The 21,591-nt window shown below is 46.3% G+C and overlaps 1 protein-coding gene across 1 annotated transcript in view; it reads left to right on the top strand.

Annotated features, from left to right (window-relative positions):
• The window catches only part of USP43 (ubiquitin specific peptidase 43), a 629,533-nt gene that overhangs the window by 571,483 nt on the left and 36,459 nt on the right, over positions 1–21,591 (top strand). Inside the window, exons 9-11 of the mRNA XM_029600319.1 lie at positions 10,748–10,851; positions 14,922–14,999; positions 16,566–16,695. Of these exons, the coding sequence (XP_029456179.1) occupies positions 10,748–10,851; positions 14,922–14,999; positions 16,566–16,695 (312 nt within the window). The remainder of the gene's footprint in view (positions 1–10,747; positions 10,852–14,921; positions 15,000–16,565; positions 16,696–21,591) is intronic.

The raw sequence follows: 21,591 nt of genomic DNA, 5'->3' as shown, positions 1-21,591 counted from the left end.
CTCCCATTATTACTGCACTACCAATTTGGTTAGCTTCCCTAATTTCTCTTAGCATTTCACTATCAGTCTCACCATCTTGGACAGGTAGACGGTAGTATACACCTATCACTATACTCTTCCCCAACACTCAAGGGATTTCTGCCCATAAAGATTCAATTGTGCATTTAGTCTCATGCAGGAACTTTATCCTGTTGAACTCTATACTATCCCAGACATAAAGCGCCACCCTGCCACCAAGATGCTCCTCTCTATCATTGCGATATAATTTGTACCCAGGTATAGAACTACCCCATTGGTTATCCTCTTGCCACCATGTCTCTGAAATGCCAATTAAGTCTATGTCATCATTCACGGATATACACTCTAGTTCTCCCATTTTACTTCTTAGACTTCTGGCATTAGCATACAAACATTTCAAAGTGTGTTTTTTGTTTCTATTTACATTATGCTTTTCAGTTGTCAGGGATAAATTGGAATCTTTTAGCTCAGGGGATTTTTAATTATAGGCATGGACTACTTTTCTTATTATTGGAACCTTTCTGTTGGGATGCCCTAACTCTAATGCTTCATTAATTTCCTTTGAAGATACCTTCCTCTGAACCATGCGCTGCTAAGTGACTGTCTGCTTTCCCCCTTTGTTCTAATTTAAAAGCTACTCTATCTCCTTTTTAAAGGTTAGCACCAGCAGCCTGGTTCCACCCTGGTTAAGGTCGAGCCCATCCCTTTGGAAAAGGCATTCCTTCCCCAAAAGGGAAGGGATGTCTTCCCCAGTTCCTTACAAAACTGAATCCCTCTTCCTTGCACCATCGTCTCATCCAAGCATTGAGACTCCAGAGCTCTGCCTGCCTTTGGGGACCTGCACATGGAATAGGGAGCATTTCAGAGAATTATATCCTGGTGGTTCTCGATTTCTGCTTTCTACTTAAGAGACTAAATTTGGCTTCCAGAACCTCCCTCCCACATTTTCCTATGTTGTTGGTGCCCACATGTACCACAACATCCAGCTCCTCCCCAGCATTGTCTAAAATCCTATCTAGGTGACGCATGAGGTCCGCCATCGTCGCACCAGGTAAACATGTTACCAGGTGATCCTCACGCCCACCAGCCACCCAGCTATCTACATTCCTAATAATCGAATCACCAACTGACAGCCAACCTAACCCTTCCCTCCTGGGCAGTTCATCTGGGAGACACATCCTCGGTTCAAGAGGACAATGCATCACCTGGAGAGCAGGTCCTTGCTATAGGATACTTCCTGCTGCACCAGGTTGATGCTTTCCCAGCATGAGACCTTCCTCCTCCAAGGCAGCACCTGGGACTTGGCTACTATGTCTCTGAAGATCTCATCTATATACCTCTCTGTTTGCCTCAGCTCCTTCAGATCTGCACTCTAGCCTCCAGGAGATCAGGAGCTCTTTGCATCGGACACATTTGCATATCCCCTAATTAATGCTCGCATCGGGCTTTAAAAATTTCACCTTTTTACATTCAAGTTGATACAAGTGCTTTTAGTAAGTTTGTAACTCCTTACAGTCTTCCTTAAGCTCAGATATCTCTCTAATTTAATAATGTAGATGTAGTTCTTTCAGTTACTTGATTTCTTCTTTCCCATTGGGTTCTGGGCAAAGCTTTTGTGCTTCCTTCTCATGGTAGAATCAAAGATGCATTTCAAGGTGTTTAGTCTTTTATCTCCCACCGCCTCTTGTAGTATCACAGGTGATAGCTATTACTCCTCTTTCTCCCAGTCTTCAGTGGATGTGGTCCATCTCCTCTCCTTATCTTCCCTCTCTCCTTCTTCTTTCTCTCAGGATGGCTGGAAGTTATCTTGGATTCTGGTGATCTCAGGTTCCACTTGCAGGAAGGGAACCTCTTCCATTGTTTAGAAAAGAAAACTCAAAACAAAATGAGTCCAAAAGGATTTGGCACTCCAACTCAAATAAGTTAAAGGTGGCATGAAAGGGTAGAATGAAACTCTCATCCAAAATAAAGTCTCCATGGAGCTTAAAATTAGAAAAATGAGAGCACAGCACAGGACATGCTGCCTCCTCAAAAGCAAAGAGGAGCAAAATGGTGATCTCGCTAGAAAATTGCTTGGGACACTACCATTTCCTGCTGCCACATGGGGGAGCTGCAAACCCAAAAGCTACCATTCAGTGTTAGGATTCTTGGGTTTGTGGGCCCTTGATCGGAGGTGAGGATTGGTACCACCTGTGTGCAGGAGCCCCACAGGTCCCCACCGTTGGGAGGTGAGTCAGCTGTGGTACGAGATTCAATAGTGTAGAGGAATGGAGCATCCTGTGTCACAGCCACGTGATTGTAGGTTCAATAAAGGGAGTACTGTGGGGGATCCCGAGGAGTGGGGTGAGAGACACAGTTCTGGGAGAACTGGAGAGGCACGTACCAGAGCAGGAACCTTCGAGAGAGAGAAGCGCTGGACAGGCCCCGAGGAGCGGGGAGCACGAGACGGGAACTTCTGGAGGTCCACAGCGGAGAGTGACCCGAGGGGTGGGGCTGTCATTGTGGCATTGTGACGTAGGCCAACCCGCAAAGCAGGGAAGCCCGAGTGAATCTATGAAGTAGTGATGAAAGCAACCCCGAGGAGCAGGGATGCTGAGTACAGTTACTGAAACAGAACTGAAGCTCTGCCCCAAGGAGCGGGGAAGCGCAGGTACAGCCTCTGTTGGAGAACGTAGGCACTGCCCCAAGGAGCGGGGAAGCGCAGGTACCGTGATTGTTGTAGAATGTAGGCACTGCGCCGAGGAGCGGGGAAGCGCGGGTCCAGACTCCAAGCAGAAGGTGGTTCCAAGAGGCGACCCTGGGGAGCAGGGAGGCTGGTAGGCAGGAATTCTGGGAGGTGCAGGGCTAGCCCGAGGAGCGGGGGAAGCCAGGAGATGAGGTCTCACCAAAGAGCGCAGCAGGGCCCCTGAGGAGCGGGTACCCGAGCAGCGTCCAGAGGCAGGTAGAACCGATATAGGAACCATGGGTCCGAGAAGCCAGGAAGCAGGTATCAGTAGCGAAGGAACTCGTTGCCAAGTCAGCTAGCAAGGGGCGAAGGTGGTGCTTAAGAATCCCGGCCTGGTGACATCATCAGCCGGGGACGCCCTTGGGTCTTCAAAGGAGAGGCTGGTGGCATGCACGCCTAGGAAGGCCTGGAGCCGGCATTGGTGGTGACGGCATCCTGGACGTCATGAGAAGTCCTGGGAACCCGGAGGAATACGACGGTAGCGGCTAGCCTCAGCCGCGAGTAGGCCCCAGAGACAAGAGCAGAGCAGTACATGAAGTGATTTGTATCGGTCGCAGCCGTCTGCGAAATTTAGTCTACCTCACACCCAAACGGTATATTCCTGATCCAGTATTGGTAGGGGACTAACAGGATCCTTACACATGCTTTGGGGGAGCCAAGAGAAGCTTTACCTGACAATCAGTTCCACATCACTCAGGTGATCAAACCCAAGCAGCAAATTGTGGAAAATGCCAGGAAAAATAGGGTTTGCATTTTAGATTTAGTTACTCCCTTTTCCAAACCTGTGCTCAAGGCAAGTTATAATTCAAATACAGTAAGTGGGTCCATGCCGTAGAGGGCTTACAATCTAAATCCACTTTAGGAATGGAAAATAGGAAAAAATGACAAATCCCTTCTCTTTTGCAAGTCAAGATCAGCTTTTGGAAGAAGGGGAATGAGGAAGAATGAATCATTGAACTGTACAGAGACAAATTGCCTGGTATAGAATGACCAGCTGTGTTGCATGTTGAATGATAATCTTGCTCTGCTCCTCTAGAATAAAAAGCAGCCATTCTAATGCCCCTCAACTGGAAAATTTAGGAATCATCACACAAACCACCATTGTGTTCAGAAAGATGGCAAAAAATACTGTAATAGAGAGTATAAATAATAGATATTGAATAATGACAAAGTGAACAAATAAGTAAATCAATGAATTAAAAATTTAAAGATTATAATTAAATGGGTAAAAATTATATAATAATATTAAATTGACCAACACCCATTTGCATAGCTTTGCTGCTGCAGCACAGCTGCAAACATGAAAAATAATTCAAATTTCCAATTTCAGATTCCTTATTATTTATTTATTTTTTACTAATCCTATCTTATCTCCTCTTGATGTGCCTCAAAATAATTTTCAGGTGTGGGTAATCACAATTTGATAGCAGGAGAACTCCGTTCCAAAAATGCTGACTCAGCAGTACATTTGTTACATGAAAAAAAGAGTATTACTATTTGCCATCTGTACTTGTGAGCTATTGAGCCGTATAGGGAGAGCACTATTTTATTTTAAAGAAAACACCAGGAATGAGCTTAGGGAAAAATATAGCTTATTCAAAATTTAGCAAAAATTTAATTTTCTAACAGACAAAGCTAGCTTAAGGGAACTACCTTGCTTTCAATTAGGTGCCAGAGATAAATGTATTTAATAACCTTTATTTACCCACATTTTGCTAGTCACATCAAACTGGGGGCAATAAAACAACTAAAAAAATATACACCAGAAGTAAAAACAGTAGCTTAATGCTACAAATAAATGCCATCAAAACAAGCAAGTCAGCTATTATCCAGTCTCATAACTAAAATACAGTATTCAACAATATAATTCAATAGACCCATCAACTCAAATCTAGAAAAATTCTTCAGCCAACAAAGTTACTTCATGTAAATGTTGGTATATAAAGTTCAAAATAAAGAGGCAGGCTTTTTCTAAAAGGTAGGTAGTTATACTCAGTCCAGAGATCCAGCAGAATATAATTTCAAAGCTTTGGGGCAAAACAGGCAAACACCATATGCCTCATACAGGCGGATCTATTAACAACATTTGCTGGTGCTAGTAGGTTCGTACCATCTCAAAAGATCCAATAAATATTTTGGAGCAGCGATTAACACTTTAAATTTCAGACGTCTCAATAGGGAGCCACTGCAAATCCTGTAAACGAGGGGAAATGTGATCATTTTGTTTATAGCACAGAAGAAGACTAGTTCAGACCAGCTGTTGGAGGCTCCTTGTTGCGGAAATGGATCTTGGGCCGAGGTGGAGTTGGCGCAACCCGCAGGGAGGAGCCCCACAGGTCCCCACCTTCGGCAGGCGGAGCTGGCTGGAGCAGAGGCCCACCTGGAGCTTCACCAATACCAGCCCTCGTTCCCCGTAGGCTGAGCTCTCACTCTCCCTTCTTTAGGACTCCCAGTTTGCCCCAAAAAGTGGAGGGGTAATTAATGGTCTGTGTTACCAGCGGATCTACAGCATCTTGGATCTGTTAGGATTTAATTGGAGCTTGCGTTTCCCTAACCAAACATGTATTCAAATTTGAAATGGCAGGAGTTGAATTGGCATCCACATAAGCAATTTCCTGGATAATATCCACAAATGACTGACAGTCTAAACCATAGTTCTGGTATATGATGGCTAAAGAAGCCATATAAATAGTGAATAAGATTGATCCCCTGAGGTACTCCATATATCTTAGTAGGGCCAGTGTTATTAAGCTCCCCCCCCCCCCTCCATAGACACAGAATGGGAAAAAAGCTTTAGTGAATCAGGCCCAAAATGACTTGTCACATAAGCAGCTGCAGAGTGAGTTTTGGTCTTTTGATCCCAGGCTTCTCCTGAATCAGGGCACTGCTACACAATAATAGCTTTGCAGATCCTGAAAGCCAAATATCCTTGTGATAATGTTTGGAGGAAAGGCACTTTGCAAACCTAAATTATTAATATTCAACAATGTCATGACTGAAGCAGTCATCAGCTGTCCCAGTCACTGCATCTTCTCAGCCACCAGTTTGTGTCTCTACCTGTGTAGCAGGAAACCCATTAATTGGCACAACAAAGAGTGCAGCAGTTGTCATATGCAGCCATTCTTTTTCTTTCTTTCTGTGGTAATTGTAGTCCTGGCAGTACAGTGTGCAAAGCATTTTCCAGCTCCTCGCCGCTTTGCTTTTCATTAAAGAGAAGCGCGCTGCTGTGATCCTGCTACTTTACTGCGGCTCCAGCAGCTGAGTCCCGCAGAAACTAAATGAATCATTTAAGTTCTTGCTGTCTAAGGCAGGACTCGTGGCCCTCCGTTTGCCAAGAGGCCATGTGCTATTTTTACCACAGGGGCTATGCATCCGCCAGCAGGTTTGTGCAGTTGGGGGAGAACGGGATTTGCAAATCCGTCTGCCCTGGGTGTGCACAGGGTGAACTGAGAGGAGGCAGAGGCCATTATTTCCCTGATTATAATTCTTGGCTCTTTCTTTCCGATCAGCTTGGTACCAGGCTGAGCTGTTCGCTTTCCAAAATCTGATCTCCCTTGCTCCATTGGTGTGGTCTGATAAAATGATGATATACAGGCCATGGACTGATACAATCAAAATCCAAGATGGGTAGCACTTAAAATCTCAACGGCCGCCGTCCCCCACCAGTTAGTGATATAAGAACAATCTTAAAAAAAAAGCAAATCATCAAAACTTTGATTCACAAATCAGCAGTATTGATCTGATTGATTCTGGCTTACAGTGATATTATCAGGGAGGTGATAGTTTCTGGTATTTCTTGGGGTATTTGGCCCCCTCTGTTCCTCACACTCCCGCAGTTATAGGCATGATCGGACCTACAGTATCTCTTTTGCGGGTGCAGAGCAGTACTGGGAGGAAGGTTGGGCTGAGCAGGGACAGGGGGCAGAGAGAATGCTGCTCGGTATCATTACCTTGGGCTTTTCACACGTAACATAGTAATGACAGCAGAAACGGACCAAATAGTCCCTCCAGTCTGCCCAGCAAGCTTCTTATGGTCGTATATGCCGCGCCGTGCGGGTTACTCGCATGTTTCTCTTAAGGGTAGCAACCGCCTCCCCGAGCAGTTATCCCCAAGCCTTATGATGATAACCCATAAAAAAATGTACTGCTAGCAGCATTTTTACTGAGTGATGAACCTGTTTGAAAATTCAGACAGTGCTGACGCGTTTTGCTGATGGACTTGGCCTTAGAAGCAGTCCTGTGCTTTTTCCCTTATGTCTGTGTATCAGTACCCCAGACCGTAAAAGTCAGGGCCCACGTTGGTTGTCGACCGAATCCAATTCCTCTTCCACCACCGTCAAAGCGGAGAGTTTTGACGGTGGTGGAAGCTTTGACGGTGGTGGTCAGAATTTTCAAACAGGTTAAAGCACCAAGGCTTTTTGGTTAAGGGTAGTCATCCCTTGCTTTCTGTTTAGGGCAGTGATTGCTGCTTCGTGCAGGTTACCTCCATGCTTATCCGTTCCCCAGACCATAAAAGTCGGGGCTTTCGTTGGTTGCAGTCTGAATCCAGTTCCCCTTTTCCCCCTGCCGTTGAAGCAGAGAGCAATGATGCAGTTGCATGAAAAGTATCAAGGCTTATTGGTTAAGGGTAGTAACCGCTGCACCAGCAAGTTACCCCCATGCACTCTTTTCTTCATTTCCGTCCTCTAGCCTTTAGGGATCCACAATGTTTATCCTATGCCCCTTTGAATTCTTTGACTGTTTTGTTTTGTTTTATGTAATTAAAGAGTTTCAAAAAAACAGGACGGTGGGAACTTTCGGTGAAGAAATGGTAACGGGAAATCTATAAAAATCAAAGGGTGTGCAGTCTATGTGTTCCAGTTATCTCAGGCACACCCCCGTGTTCCTGACTGCATTCTGCAGAGCCCTGATCCCAGCCCAGAGTGGCTTGTGATTTTTCCCTTTCAATCGCATGCTGTGGCATGGTGGCGATGCTGCACCGTGACCATACGTGCAGCCGCAGAAGAGGCTCAGCTGCAGCAATGTACTGTCACCTACGCAGAGTATCTAGTGGTAAGGCGGGCAGTGCCCAGGTACTGGACCCCCAAGCTGCCTCATCCAGGAGACCTAGGGTTTACGCCACGGGGGAGATGAAATCCCAGTTGCCGTGTTGCAGGAACTACCAAAGGAAAAGTAGCAGGCTGAATGCTTCTACAATACTGAATTTAAAGAGGTGTAAACGTATTCAGAGATGACAAATGCTTGCAGATTGCGCTGTAGTATTTCAGTTGCTACACGTTGCTCTGTGGGGGAAGGTCACACAGCCTTCCCTCCACCAGCCCTTAAAATGCACGATCAGGAGAACATTGTGCTGCCTGGAATTCAGACATAAAACTTAATGGAACATTTAATTAACATGCGGTGCAAAAACATCTGCATTCAGGGAGTCCCTTGTGCAGAAACACAGCTAATAAAAGGAAGCCCATGCCATCCACCACTGCAGAGAGCTCAGAACACATGGCCCGTCTTTACAACAGCATCAGACTGTACCAAATGAATCCCACATGGACACTGTAAACAGTTGGAGAATAAATGAAGTCTGGCGTAGCCTTAGAGGAAAATTATCTGCAAAAAATTCACACCATGCATTTGTCTAGCAAGCGGACAGACTGGGATTTCTACCAGTAAGGGGCACACGTGAAACAAGGTGAATCAGCACAAGGGTGAAACTTGGGAGCAATAGCACCAATTAGGAAGGCTTCAGTGTCCCACACAGCCAGAAAACGTAGGGGAAGGATTCCATTTACAACACCCTTATCCGTATGTAATCCTTTTTTGCAGGTGAGGTAACCACAACAAACTGGATTATCTTCATAATATAAGAGAAACAGCTCAGTTTTAGTCAGGTTGGCCTCTTGCTCCCAAGGCTTCCATACCCATCTCTCCCCTCACCCCCCTCACCCTGCCATTAATGTCAGGGTGAGCTAAGGCCGAGGCATCCCAGGCTTACATTTTATAACTTACCCTGCTGATTTCCCCCCCTTTTAAATCCTGTGGTCCTTTTTCCTTTTAGCCCGGCCATCGCAACGTGAATCCTCCTGCTGAAGGGCACAGGCCGTGGTTCCCTCCGGAGCATGGCGGCGGTGTTTCCCCCTGAGCCAGGCAGTAGGTGTCCACTGTGAGAGGATTGCTGTTTTGCTCCCCACTCCACTTCAAACCCACCCACCCTTGCTGGGTGGGGGGGCTCTTAATCCTGCCTCTGCTACATTCCCCCATCCCTTGTCAGGCCGAGAAACCAGAGCCAGGTGGTGGGGACTGCGCATGTTGAGGGCCCTATTAGGTATTCACGCGCGATTCAGAAAACAAAATGTGCAGCCAAGCCGCACATTTTGCTTTCAGAAATTAGCGCCTACCCAAAGGTAGGCGCTAATTTCTTCCGGCACCGGGAAAGAGCACAGAAAAGCAGTAAAAACTGCTTTTCTGTGCACCCTCCGACTTAATATCATGGCGATATTAAGTCTGAGGTCCTGAAGGGTAAAAAAAGTAAAAAATAAAAAAATTTGAAGTCGGCCCGTGGCTGTCAGGTCGAAAACCGGACACTCAATTTTGCCGGCGTCCGGTTTCCAAGTCCGTGGCTGTCAGCCGGCAAAATTGAGCATCGGCTGTCAAACCCGCTGACAGCCGCCGCTACGGGTCAAAAGGAGGCACTAGGGACGAGCTAGTGTCCCTAGCGCCTCCTTTTGTCCATTTCTACCGCCAGGCCTCATTTAAATACTGAATCGCACGCACAGAGGCCGATGCAATAAGCTGAGCATGGACTGAAATTCAGCGCCCGGTCTCGTACGCCCATGCTAAAAAGTTTTTTAAACTCCAAAATGCAGTAGGCTAATGGTATGCTAATGCATCAGGAGCTAAAAATGCACACAAACCCAAAAAATGTGTGTAAAATAAAAAACTTAGCACACATAAAAACAATTTATGCACACAGAAAAATGTTTTGGCGTAAAAACGTTTTAGTTTTGTGCATAAATCAGATCTTACAAGCAGAGCCCATGCTTTGTGTGCACAGAGAATTTTTTTTGCACCTAGATTCCCAACTGCAGCACCCGTAGACTAAATTAGCCCTGGAAACCTTACTCCACCCTAAGACTGGGAGTTAAATTTCCCGATAAGTCAGCCCATCTTTCTGCATTGGAGGGCAATAGCTAAGGCCTTCATTAGCAAAGGATTTGTATTGCTGTGCACAAAATTCCTCGCTATGTGGGCAGTAAAGTTTGCGCACCAAAACTGTGTTCACAACTGCAGGTCAAACTGTGCGCTCTGCTGAGTTCTGCTTATTTCATTGGGCCCTCAGTAAATCTTTTGGCCTAGCTGGCGGTGAGTAGATAAGGTTGCAAAGCCTCTTGCTTCTGGGAAAAGTATCCTGCCTTTCCTTCCAATGCAAGGCATCGGGACTACGAGAGAACAGTCTTCAAATTGCTTTGGCAATGGATTAGTTTTGTAGTTTGTTTGGCTTGTGTTACAATCCCTGTCAAAAGAAAGAGATGTAGGATCTTTAATGAGAGTAAAGGCCTATGAAGGGAGCTTCTGTGAGCACTCGGTCGTTGTTAAGAAGCAAAATCAAACTAAGGCAGCAGGAAAGAGATCCTTTAGGCTGGGTGGTGGAGCCATGAGACCAGTCCGGGGGGTCCAGAGTAGTATGAATTCACTGTGATATGCTCTGATCCTCCAGCATGATTTGCAGCTCTTTTCTGATGAGATCTCCGGCACTGTTAATGCCTCCCTCCGTTTAATCTGGCCAAGCTTCCAGCACACTTAGCAGAGGCCAGAGCACATGACAGAAGTGCTGCGGCCAGTCAGATGGCTCTATACCAGCACCGAATGTTGACCCCCCTGCGTGTTCTAGGATACTCTGGCTTTTGATACGAAAGCGTTCCTTATGACTGCAGGCTCTAGATAACGTATGCTGAGAAAGAAATAGGGGAATGAACTCTGCACAAACACAGCTCCTGTTTTATTTTTCAGAACATGGGAATCTCATTTCGAATTCGGATTGCTGGAGGCACGGTGGCTGGCAGTTACCTCTCACCTCAGGACGGAAGACCCCTCTATCACCCAGCTGTTGATAGGTAAGAGACCTGCTCCCCCAATATATGGTGATTAAGAGAGCTGCTGCCCAGCATTCCCCAACTGTTGACAGGTAACAGATCAGCTCACTGGTATCATCCAGCTGTTTGGTAGGTAAGAGAGCTTCTCCCCAGTACCATCCAGCTGTTGACTGGTAAAACGTCCCACAACAGTGCCCCTGGTCATGTTACTGGTATGCAGGTTCATGTTGACCCTACAAAGGAAACCTCTACTTGGCTCATTATCTGCACATTAGCCTCACGGATCAGATTTTAGCCATGGTACTGGCTTATTGTTACAGTACCATTTACATTAATGTCATACTCAACCAGATACAGCAATGTAATGCCCCCTCCCCCCACGCCATCACCCTCTTCTTAGGTCCTTCCCTTTAATGCCTGGATACCTTTAACCTGTCCTCTGAACTCTAGTTACTTCTATAGCCTATATGCCCTGGTGCAATACATTTCTTGTCATGGCAAACATATCCTGAAGCTCATTTTGCAGTGACGTCAAGCGGAACAAAATCCCTTTCTCTTGGTGTGTCCTCCTCCAGTGGTCAAAGCCTGGGCAGTAGCACAGCATTTTAACAGCAGAGAGACCAGGATGCCAGGTACACTTCCCATTAGCAGACATTGTACCTCGGGACTGTTAGTAATAGTTTAAGAAACAAGGCAGAGGAATTTAAAGTACAAGGGTCTCACCCTTCCTGCTATTCTCTCTTTGCTGTTTTTGTTAGTCTTGGATCGGGGCCATAGGGACCTTGCTGACGGGAGCACAATGTGCCTTTCATTGCCCTGACTATAGGGAGAGCGGTACGGGATCAACACACAGGATGCAGCAGTGACGGCCACCTCTCTGTTTCATGCTGGAAATGTGAATTTCCTAAGGCTGGCTTTATTTTGTTTTGTGGAGGATGCTTGTGCAATTTTTTTTTTTTTTGGTCCACACTGGTTTTCACAGTCCTCGTCTCACAGCATCAGGAGGGCCATCGTCGGTTATCCACTGTGAATAATTGGACACCTGCCTTCTGATCATGCTTGGCTTGCTCATGTGTTACCTGGATATTCTCTACAGTGGTTGGGGGGGTGTTCATTTTCAGAACCACACACGTGCAAAGTCTGCAGGTAGCAGGAACGCCTCCACACAATGCTTGTAATAGTGTACATGTTGCAGAACAATGCACCTAGCTTTGCCAGCGCTGAGGATGAGCAAATTTTCAAGTGGCCTGGATAAATCATTTGGGAAAAAAAAAACCTACCCCATGTCTAGCTAGACAGCATCAGCCTGATCCTGAAAAAGATCTAAGGGCCTGACTTTAAGAGAACTTTAAAGAGTTAGATGCCTAGATCTGGCCATAAAAAATTCCCCCCTCCTCCGCTGGGCTCCTAAATTCACAAGAGGCACCTAATAAAAGTATGTATGTGGGAGGGGCAGGGGAGGGGCTAGGGGAGGGAAATTAGGCACCCGGCACTGATTTCCAGCATTCGGTGCAAAGTTAGGAGAATCAATGGAAACCTGAACTTTTTGGCATCTCAAGTTAGGTGCCCTGTATTCTGCCCAATGTGTTAAGCCACCTAAAGTTGTTCCTGATCAGAAGCCCCTAGTTTAGGAACCTATATTATGACACTGAGTGCCCTCCGAATATCGGGCTCTGTGTGTTTATTTTTTGCAACTTAATAGGAGGATCACACCCTAGACTTCAAGTAAATGTTGGTCTCTGGTAGCCAAAAACCTCCTTGTATCCAAACTTGAAAATATTATCAAGAGTAACTGGTGCAGCAGTGCTGACCCTGAGCAGTTGTTGCACTGATAGCAGGACCCACCTGAAGAATGGATTACATATATTTAAAAATAAGACACAGGGTTCATGGCGAGCCTGCGTAAAAATATGAAAAATAAATGACAGCAAAGTCCCGCTCTTTATCTTGCCTCGCGTTAAAATATGTTCCAGTTGAGTTTCAAACCTCTGAAGGAAATTTGATTGCAATTCAAGTGGATTAAATTTCAGTTTATTTTTAGGAAAATTTAAATGGACACAGTTCTGTTAGGATAGAAAGGAGACCTAGGAATAAGACCAAGGAGTCAAATCAGGAAGTGGCTACTTTGAAGGCTGCTGTGAGTTCTCCTCTTAACCATAAGTGGTCACATTGTGAAAGGGTCTAGGATATGATGCTAGGATTTCAGGGTTTGCTGTTTTTTTTGTTTCCTGGAACGGATTTCCAGGGAACACAGTGATTGCTGTTACTCGTGCCGGGGAGGAGAATGCCCTAGGGCTGGTTTTTTTTTCACTTTTGATGACCAAAAAATCCAGGTGCAAGCCAATCTGCTGCATTTCAGAACTGTGGCTCAACCAACCAAGAGAAAGAGAGACATTTGGGAATGTACTCGTTTCATTTGGTTTCTTGATAAGGAGGCTGTGAGTCCTGAGTTTTCCCTGGGAAATCTGCTGCCTGATTTTACACTTGTGCAGAGTTCCCTGGGATATACCGCCACCTTCTGGCCGCTGCACTTATTACACCAGCTGGTTTCTGTATCTTCTTCCACGGAACTTTCATGGTGCTTGCTTCAAATAGTATGTGTCAGGGTCTCATTCTTCATACAGGTGATATCAGATTTAAATTTAGAATCCAATAAAAGGATGCTGCCAAGCTGCATCCCCTCCCCTTCCCCCCAATAAGAAAAAAGACTTTGGGGTTGATATTCTAATGATTTGCCCTCCCAAACCCAGGTTTGCCCAAGTATATTTTACCTATTCAAAATTCCTCACCTCAGCCAGCTAAATTTAAAAGACTGCTCCAGGAATGGCCAATCCCCTTTCTTACTCTACTGAATTTGTGCTGGTAAAATCACGAGCCAGGTAAGAAGCGGGACAGGGATGTTCCTGGGATGAGTTTTTAAAATGTACTCAGATAATTTCTGCTCCCTAAAAGGCCACCCTAAATCTGACTGCACAAATTTTGTGCACTCGGATTTAGCTAGATATTCAGCTGCTCTTTTAGCCAGGTAAGTGTGACTTAATATCAGGCTAATGATAGCCAGGTAAATGTAGCTAGCTATCTTTAGCTACCTTGGCCCGGCTGAAAATCAACCATTATGCATACCGCTGAGATCCCTGTATTGAAATCAAAGTAGAAAATGCACAGTATAATGTCAGCGAACATTCCATCATTTGCCTTCTTACTGAGAGTACAGCAAAGTCACCAGTGTGACGGATTAAGAAAAAGGAAAAAAAAAACTTGCAGTGATACTGACACCGACTCCAATGCAGAGAGTCTTTGCCATCTTGAAGGAAGAGTTTTAATTTTAAACAGGGGTTAATCCTCCTGGTTTGGTCGAGGTCTAAATGGTTTAGTGTCCCCAGTGGGGGGGGTCTAGTGGCAGGGCGTTAAACAACTCCCCTACCCTGCATCACACAGGTTGTCACTCTCTGCCAAAAGGCTAAGAAGCTGTAAAGATAGACCAGTGCTTCTTATCAATTCGCATGTGATGCTCCTAGGAAAAGAAATGGGCGGTGGCTTCCGCTACATAAGTTGGAGGCCTATGCGCATCACTAGACTGCTACAGATCACCATGTAGGATGTGAGAAGTTTGGGTTCCACGTGTGCCTCTGATCTCGGTCTTCAGGCTCATTGATATCTAAGTAGCAGAGCATTTTATCCACGCCAGTGCCATCCATTAGTGATGACATTTTAGTCCTTCCTGTTGATCTCATCAACCCATCACTGCCTGATGAAGTCATAAGCAGGGAGAAGAAAACATGAGCGTCCTCCGGTGTCTCCTTACAGTGGGTGAAAGGGTTAAAAGTATATCTTATTCTGGCCAGAAGACTGAGTCAATATGAATTGGAAGGCACAGAATGGGGACATCCATGACAGGTTGAGCATCTCTTTTCAAAATGTAGATTGGAGATAGTTTAACATATTTCCCGGATGACTGTAGACCATGAATAAAGTCTGTACTTCTTGGAGTACAGGCTTGGATAATGGGAGAGAATGAGTGAGCATGGGAGTGGATGGAATTAATTTCTAATAGTTTGCAGCCAATTAACACTGACATTTTTTTCTGTTAGGGCATTGCAGTTCAGTGGACTTGGTGGGCCTGCCCATGTGAAACTCGTAGTTGAGTGGGATCCAAAGACCAAAGAATGGTGAGTTTGAAGTTAAAGGTTGAAGTGCTCACTTTCCAAGATACAACCCCCCCCCCCCCCCCCAACTCCTTCAGCCCAGCCCTGGGGTCATAAATATTTTATGCAGTACTCAAGCAGTTAACTCCATCAATGGAAGCATCCGTACCGACTATATCCTATTCACTTCTCTGGTACATTCCCGCATCTTCACCATGTGATAACGTCATTCCATAGTAACACTTAACATAGGGGTAGATTTTATAAACTTATGGACGCCCGATTTTATAACATGCGCGCGCTGGTGCACACAAGGGGGTGCACATTAGTGCAACTTGAGCGCACCAACGCCCGCAGCCTTCCCCTCCCAGACCGCTCCAATTTAGGATCGGCCTGGGAGGGAACTTCCCTACCCCCTAATCTATCCTTCCTACCTCTTCCCCTAACTTTCCCGCCCCTTAGGCCTAATCTAGCCCCCCCCCCCCCCCAAAAGTTTTAATTTACCTCTTCACCTGCTCAAAGCAGGCGTAGGTTACATGCGCCAGCAGCCTGCCGGCACGCGATCTTCCAACTCAGGGGCAAATGGCCGCTGTGCTGGGGGCCTCTAGCCCCGCCCCGCTCCTTTCTCGAAGCCCTGGGACTTACACGCGCGTGGCCGGACCTTTTAAAATAGGCCCGGCGTGCATAAGGCCTCCTACGCGCGTAAATCCCGTGGATTTATGCGCGTAGGCTTTTGAAAATCTGCCCCATAATGTATTATTGAGATTATAAAACCTCTGTGTTTCTATTTTTACACTTAATAAGAAATTCCAATTCTAAAAGGTTGGCACTGCACAAGCCAGAAGCTGGATCCCTGGTGGCTTGGCCTTTTTTTATCTCCTCTGTCTACAACAGAAATGAAGTCATAGTGTACAATGTTAAATTCTCTTCTCTGCAATTTATCAGAATTTTCACAAGTTGGCCCCAACCCACCAAGCTGCATGCTGTGTAGTCCTGGAGCATACTCGGGCAATGAGAAAGGAATCCCCAAGTGTGACTGCAGGATAAGTTGTAAGGTGAAGGGAGAGGCATTGTTTTCATTACCTGAAAGTGCCTGCCACATTTCAGCTTTTGTGGGATCATCTGCAAACAAACTGTGACATTAACACACAGTCCTGGCATTGACTGCTTCTTTGTGTTGATGTGAAGTCAGTGTAGGAGAGGGGGATATAAGCCCTGCAATCCCTCCCTCCTTGCAGGGACAGAAGTTTTAGATCAGAATGGACCTGGAATTTGTTGCCAGAGGATGTGGTTAGTGCAGTTAGTGTAGCTGGGTTTAAAAAAAGGATTGGATAAATTCTTGGTGGAGAAGTCCATTACCTGCTATTAATTGAGTTGACTTAGAAAATAGTCACTGCTATTACTAGCAACGGTAACATGGAATAGACTTAGTTTTTGGGTACTTGCCAGGTTCTTATGGCCTGGATTGGCCACTGTTGGAAACAGGATGCTGGGCTTGATGGACCCTTGGTCTAACCCAAGGGTCCATCTATGGTAAAAAAAAACCCAAAAAAAAACAAAAACCCTTCCATCTCCTTTTGCCTTTGGCAGCTTGTTTGGAAATATACAGGAGGAGGTGGTGCAGGATGCTGAAAGCGTGGGACTGCAGCAGCAAGCACACCAACAGCAGCACAGCTGTACCCTGGATGAGTGTTTCCAGCTGTATACCAAGGAGGAGCAGGTACGGAACTACCCAGCCATGATTATACAGGGCACCGATGTAACAGCTCTGCCTCTTGAAGGGGAAGTTGGTAGATGAGTCCGCTTTCTCTTTCTCTCTCTCCTATGCCTCCTTCTGGGATGCCTGTCCTCCAGTGAAAGGGGGTGGGAGTCATATCTGGAAGGTAGAAAGTACATGATACCAGCTGCTACCCCTTCCCTGTAGTTTACTCTGGCGTATCCATCAGTTCTTCATTTTCACCAAGCAAATCTCTTGTTACCTCCTCCTCTCTGCCATTCACCTTGGAAGCCTCCTCCTCTTGTACTTCCCATCGGCTCTGGTTCTGTTTCCTCTTCTAAATCAACCCCTCTCCCCTTAATTCAGCTTCTTCCTAATCTAGGTCAAATTCACCCCTCCCCACTGATTCCCTAGGAACCTAAGACCTTCAGGTTTTATCCCTCCCACCTACACGCCCACCTGCCTCAGCAAAGGGGAATCTGGGACATGTGCTGCAGGATTGTTCCTGATATGTAGGTTTCATCTGTCTCTGTATAGCCTTCTGCCTTTGCCCCAGTAGCTGAGTAGGAATAGCAGGACGTTCACCACATACTTCCGCCCCTTTTGTGTCCCTATTCAAGCTCCCCTTTGACTTCACTTCCCCCTCCCCTTGTCGGAATAACACATCAGCATTGGTGTGATGTTTACCTGCTCAATGCACTACCGAGTAATTATAAGGTTGCAATGCCAGGTACCATCGGGTTACTCTATTACTGGAATTATGCATCTTTTGTAGCCACCACAGTGGGGTGTGGTTGGTTACAAGCTGGAACCTGTGCCTTGCCAAGTAATAGCGGAGGATCTCCACCACCCATCGGATAACTAAGCACTCTTTTTCAATTATAGAGTACTTCTTTTCATAACCTAATATCTTCCAACTCAGGTATGTCGCAGGATGCTCGTCCCCTTGGTGTATCTTAGACAGCACGGCACCCAGCCCAACCGCAGAAATCGTCAGTGTGGGGTATAAACTCGTGGTCAAAGTCCATCCCCTTTAGAACAGGAGTGCTACATAATGCTTCCTTCAAATCTGCGAAAACCCTTTCCTGTGCTGCATCTTATTGCAGGGGACTCCGACTACCCTTCTTTAGGAGATCTGTAAGGGCTGATGCCTGTTCAGCAATGTGTGGCACAAACCTCCAATAATACCCAATTAAACCCAGGAATGACCTGACCTGTTTCTTATTTTGCAGAGTTGGGTAGTGACGGACTGTTGCCATCTTATTTACAATCGTTCTTACTACTCCTCTACCTACCATATATCCTAAATTTTGCTCCTCCTCTTCAACCAGATGGCATTTCTTAGGGATAGCCATGAGATCTGCCACCCGTAATGACCCTAATACAGCCTCCACCCAGGCCAAATGATCATCCCAACTTTTCGTATGGATCACGACATCATCTATGTAGGCTGCTGTGTACCGCTGGTGGGGTCTCAACACAATATTCATCATTCTTTGAAAACTGGCAGTGGCACCATGAAAGCCAAATGGCATTCTTTTAAACTGGTACAGATCCCTGGGGGGCAGCAAAGGCCATCATTTCCCAGGAACTGGGATCTACTGGAATATGCCAATACCCCTTTGTTAGATCTAAGGTGGAAATGTATCAGGCTTTCCCAAGCCTTTCCATCTGTTCATCTATCTGGGGCATTGGATAAGCGTTGAACTGTGTTATTGAGTTCACTTGTCTAAAATTGATACAAAAACACAGGGTACCATCTGACTTGGGCACAAGTACTATGGGACACGCCCAAGGGCTGCAGGACTCCTCTATGACTCCAAGTTATAACATCTCTTTTATCTGCTTGTCTACCTCCTCCTGCTTAGCCTTGGGTAGCCTGTAGGGTCTTTGCTTAACCACCTTTCCCAGTGGAATAATGATGCTCCATCACGGTTCCTCTCGACCAAGGCCTCCACCTATTCTCATTGATCTGGGGATACACCCAGAGCTATGGCTATCTCTCCCACTTTTTTCATCTCCGAGGTTTGGGGATTTAGATTCTTCCTCACTGCTGGCATTTGTTGTGAGTAGGGTGTCTCGAGTCACCCAAGGCTTCAACATGTTCACATGATAAGTTTGCAGGGCATCCCCGCTCTAGCCGCACCTGATAATCTACAGGTCCTATCTGGCATACCACCTAACCCGGCCCCCTCCATTTTGCCAGGAGTTTATTGGGCAATTTGGATAATAGTACCAACATTTTGTCCCCCACCTGCAGTTTCCTCTCTCGATCCCCTCTATCATAGTATAGCCTCTGTTTTTCCTGTGCCTTCCTTAGGTTATCCCTCGCTAGTGCCCTAGCCCATTCCATTTCTCCTTGAGACCTAGGAAATAAGATATTACGCCTTCGTCCTCCAGGGCTTCTCCACTCCAGGCTTCTCACATCATGTCTAGTGGCCCATGGGGTTGCCTGCCAAACATTAACTCAAAGAGGGAGAAACCTGTTAATGCCTGGGGGCTCTCCTGGGTAGTGAACAGTAAGAAGGGAACAAGCTAGTCCCAGTCTCTGGGATCCTCTCCCAGTCATCGTCTCAACATTCCCTTTAGAGTCCAATTGATCCTCTCTACCAGGCCATCAGTCTGGGGATGATTTGAGGCTGTGCAATAATGGCATATCCCAAAAGTGTTCCGTACTCGGTGTAGGGCCATAAAGTTTGTTCCCCTATCAGTCAAAACTTCCCTGGGGAACCCCACAGTACAGAAGATTTTCATCAATTCCCAGGCAATACTTGGAGCACCCGTATTCCTCAGGGAAACAGCCCAGGGGTATCGAGTAGCATAATCTACCATTACTAACCGATAGTTATACCTTGGTGACTCTTCTCCAGTGGAGCCACAATGTCTATGGCTACATGACAGAGGGGGTCCTCGAATACCTCAACTACAGGTAAGGGTATCAGGGGAGCCCTTGGGGGCACCCCTGATTGTGGGCAAGCCAAACAAAAGCTCTATACATCTCTGTAGAAGCCTAGCCAATAAAATCAGACCTTGATCTGTGCCAAAGTGTTCAGGACACTGATGACCTGCTACTGGGAGGTTGTGGGCTAGATCTAACACTTTTTCCTGAAACGACCTGGGAATAAATAGCTGTCATATCGTCGGGCCCCCCTCATGTCCCCCTCCATCCTGTATACCAGACCACACCAGGATTCAAAACAAGGATACTCAGGTTTATTTTCCTCATTCAACCACTCATCATCCCTTATGAAGATCTGCCTCCAACCCTCCCACAGAGTGTTATCTGGCTCCTGCTCTTCCTGGAACCCTTGGCATGCCCCCATTTCAACTTGTGAAAGTTCATCCATAGTAAGGTTCCCCTTTCCCAGAAACTTGATAGCCCTCCGAATCCATGTTTCCTCTTTACGTCTGGCCCTGGGTTTTCTCCCCCTATCGGACCCAGAGTACAATTCCTCATCCTGGAAGGGTAAATATATCCTACATGTGGATCTTGGGCCAATTCCTGGTCCTGACAAGACTGGATTGTGACTAGATTCTTAACTCCTCATACCAGTTGGGCCATAGTAGGCCAATCTTGCCCCAATATAACCTCAAAAGGCAGCCCGCCCATTACTGCCATGGGAAGGCATTCCTGCTGACCTGCTGCCTCTAACAACCATTTTCATTCGGTAGGACGTGGCCAGTACCCTTTTCTAGGTCATGGTCAGGCTTTTTCCCCTTGCCTCCAACCTTGGCCCATTCTAAGGACACCATAGGCTGGTTAGCCCCTGTATCTAGTAGGGCTCGGGCTGGTTGCCCATTAATCCTTACCACTTGCATATTAGGATTATCCTCTTCTGGTTACTCTGCTCCCCCATCGCAGTATAATTCACTCTCAGGCAGGTATGTCATATATGTCCCACCTTCCCACAATTATAACATCTTAGTGTGTAATTCGGGCCGCTTTCCCTTATGATTGGAGGGGGCGGGGCAATCTCTATCCCCACCTCTTCCTTGTGGGGAAAATCCCTCGGGCCGAGATGGGGACACCTGAGGGTTAAATGATCCCTTTTTCCTCCTATCCGGTCCCTGAGTTCCCTGCCTATAGGTGCCTCCCCTGACCCCATCACCTTCATCTGCCATGAGTGCGGTCTACTAGACTTGATGGACCCTTGGTCTGACCCAATATGGATTTCTTATGTTCCCACATCCTACCATACCCTTTCTTCCTGCACATTTCCCTTAAGCACAATTATGGGCTAAGGTCAGCAGTCCCCACTCAGACATCACACCCCCACAGATAAAGAAGAACCCACAGAACCATTTTCTATCTACAGAGACAAGCAATGCAGAACATCCACCAACAACAACCAGAATATCCCCTGCAAGCTGCTACTCCTCAACCCCAGGTCCAACCACTACAAACTGGAGCTACTACATGGTCTACTCACTGACCAAGCAGCGGACATCATGTACCTGACAGAGACCTAGGCACAGAATGCTGACTTCCCCCAAATCCTTCCAAATCTGCTCCCAGGGCTTCATCTTCACTCAAGCCCTGCACAAAACACAAGCAAGGCAGAGGGGCTGCAATATTCTAAAGGGAAACCATTGGCCTAACGAACACAACCAACCAAGAACTCGATGGAATAGAATCTATCTTTCTCCAAACTAACACCATCCTAGATGCCCACCTCCAGGCAAAGTTGAAACACTTCAGGATCTCCTAGCCATCATGTTAGATATATTATTGGAATACTCAAGAACACTATTCCTTGGTGATTTCGACATGCATGTTGACAACCCAAACTCAGGACCTGCAGTTAACTTCCTCACCTCAGTGGAAGCCCTAGGCCTCACTCAGTTAATCAACCACCCAACACATATAGCCATCTATATCCTTGACCGAGTACTTCAGGA

Source organism: Rhinatrema bivittatum, chromosome 4 (genome assembly GCF_901001135.1).
Source record: "Rhinatrema bivittatum chromosome 4, aRhiBiv1.1, whole genome shotgun sequence".
NCBI lineage: Eukaryota > Metazoa > Chordata > Amphibia > Gymnophiona > Rhinatrematidae > Rhinatrema > Rhinatrema bivittatum.
The sequence above is the reverse complement of the archived record's forward strand: the minus strand, read 5'-3'. Positions and strand labels throughout refer to the sequence as shown.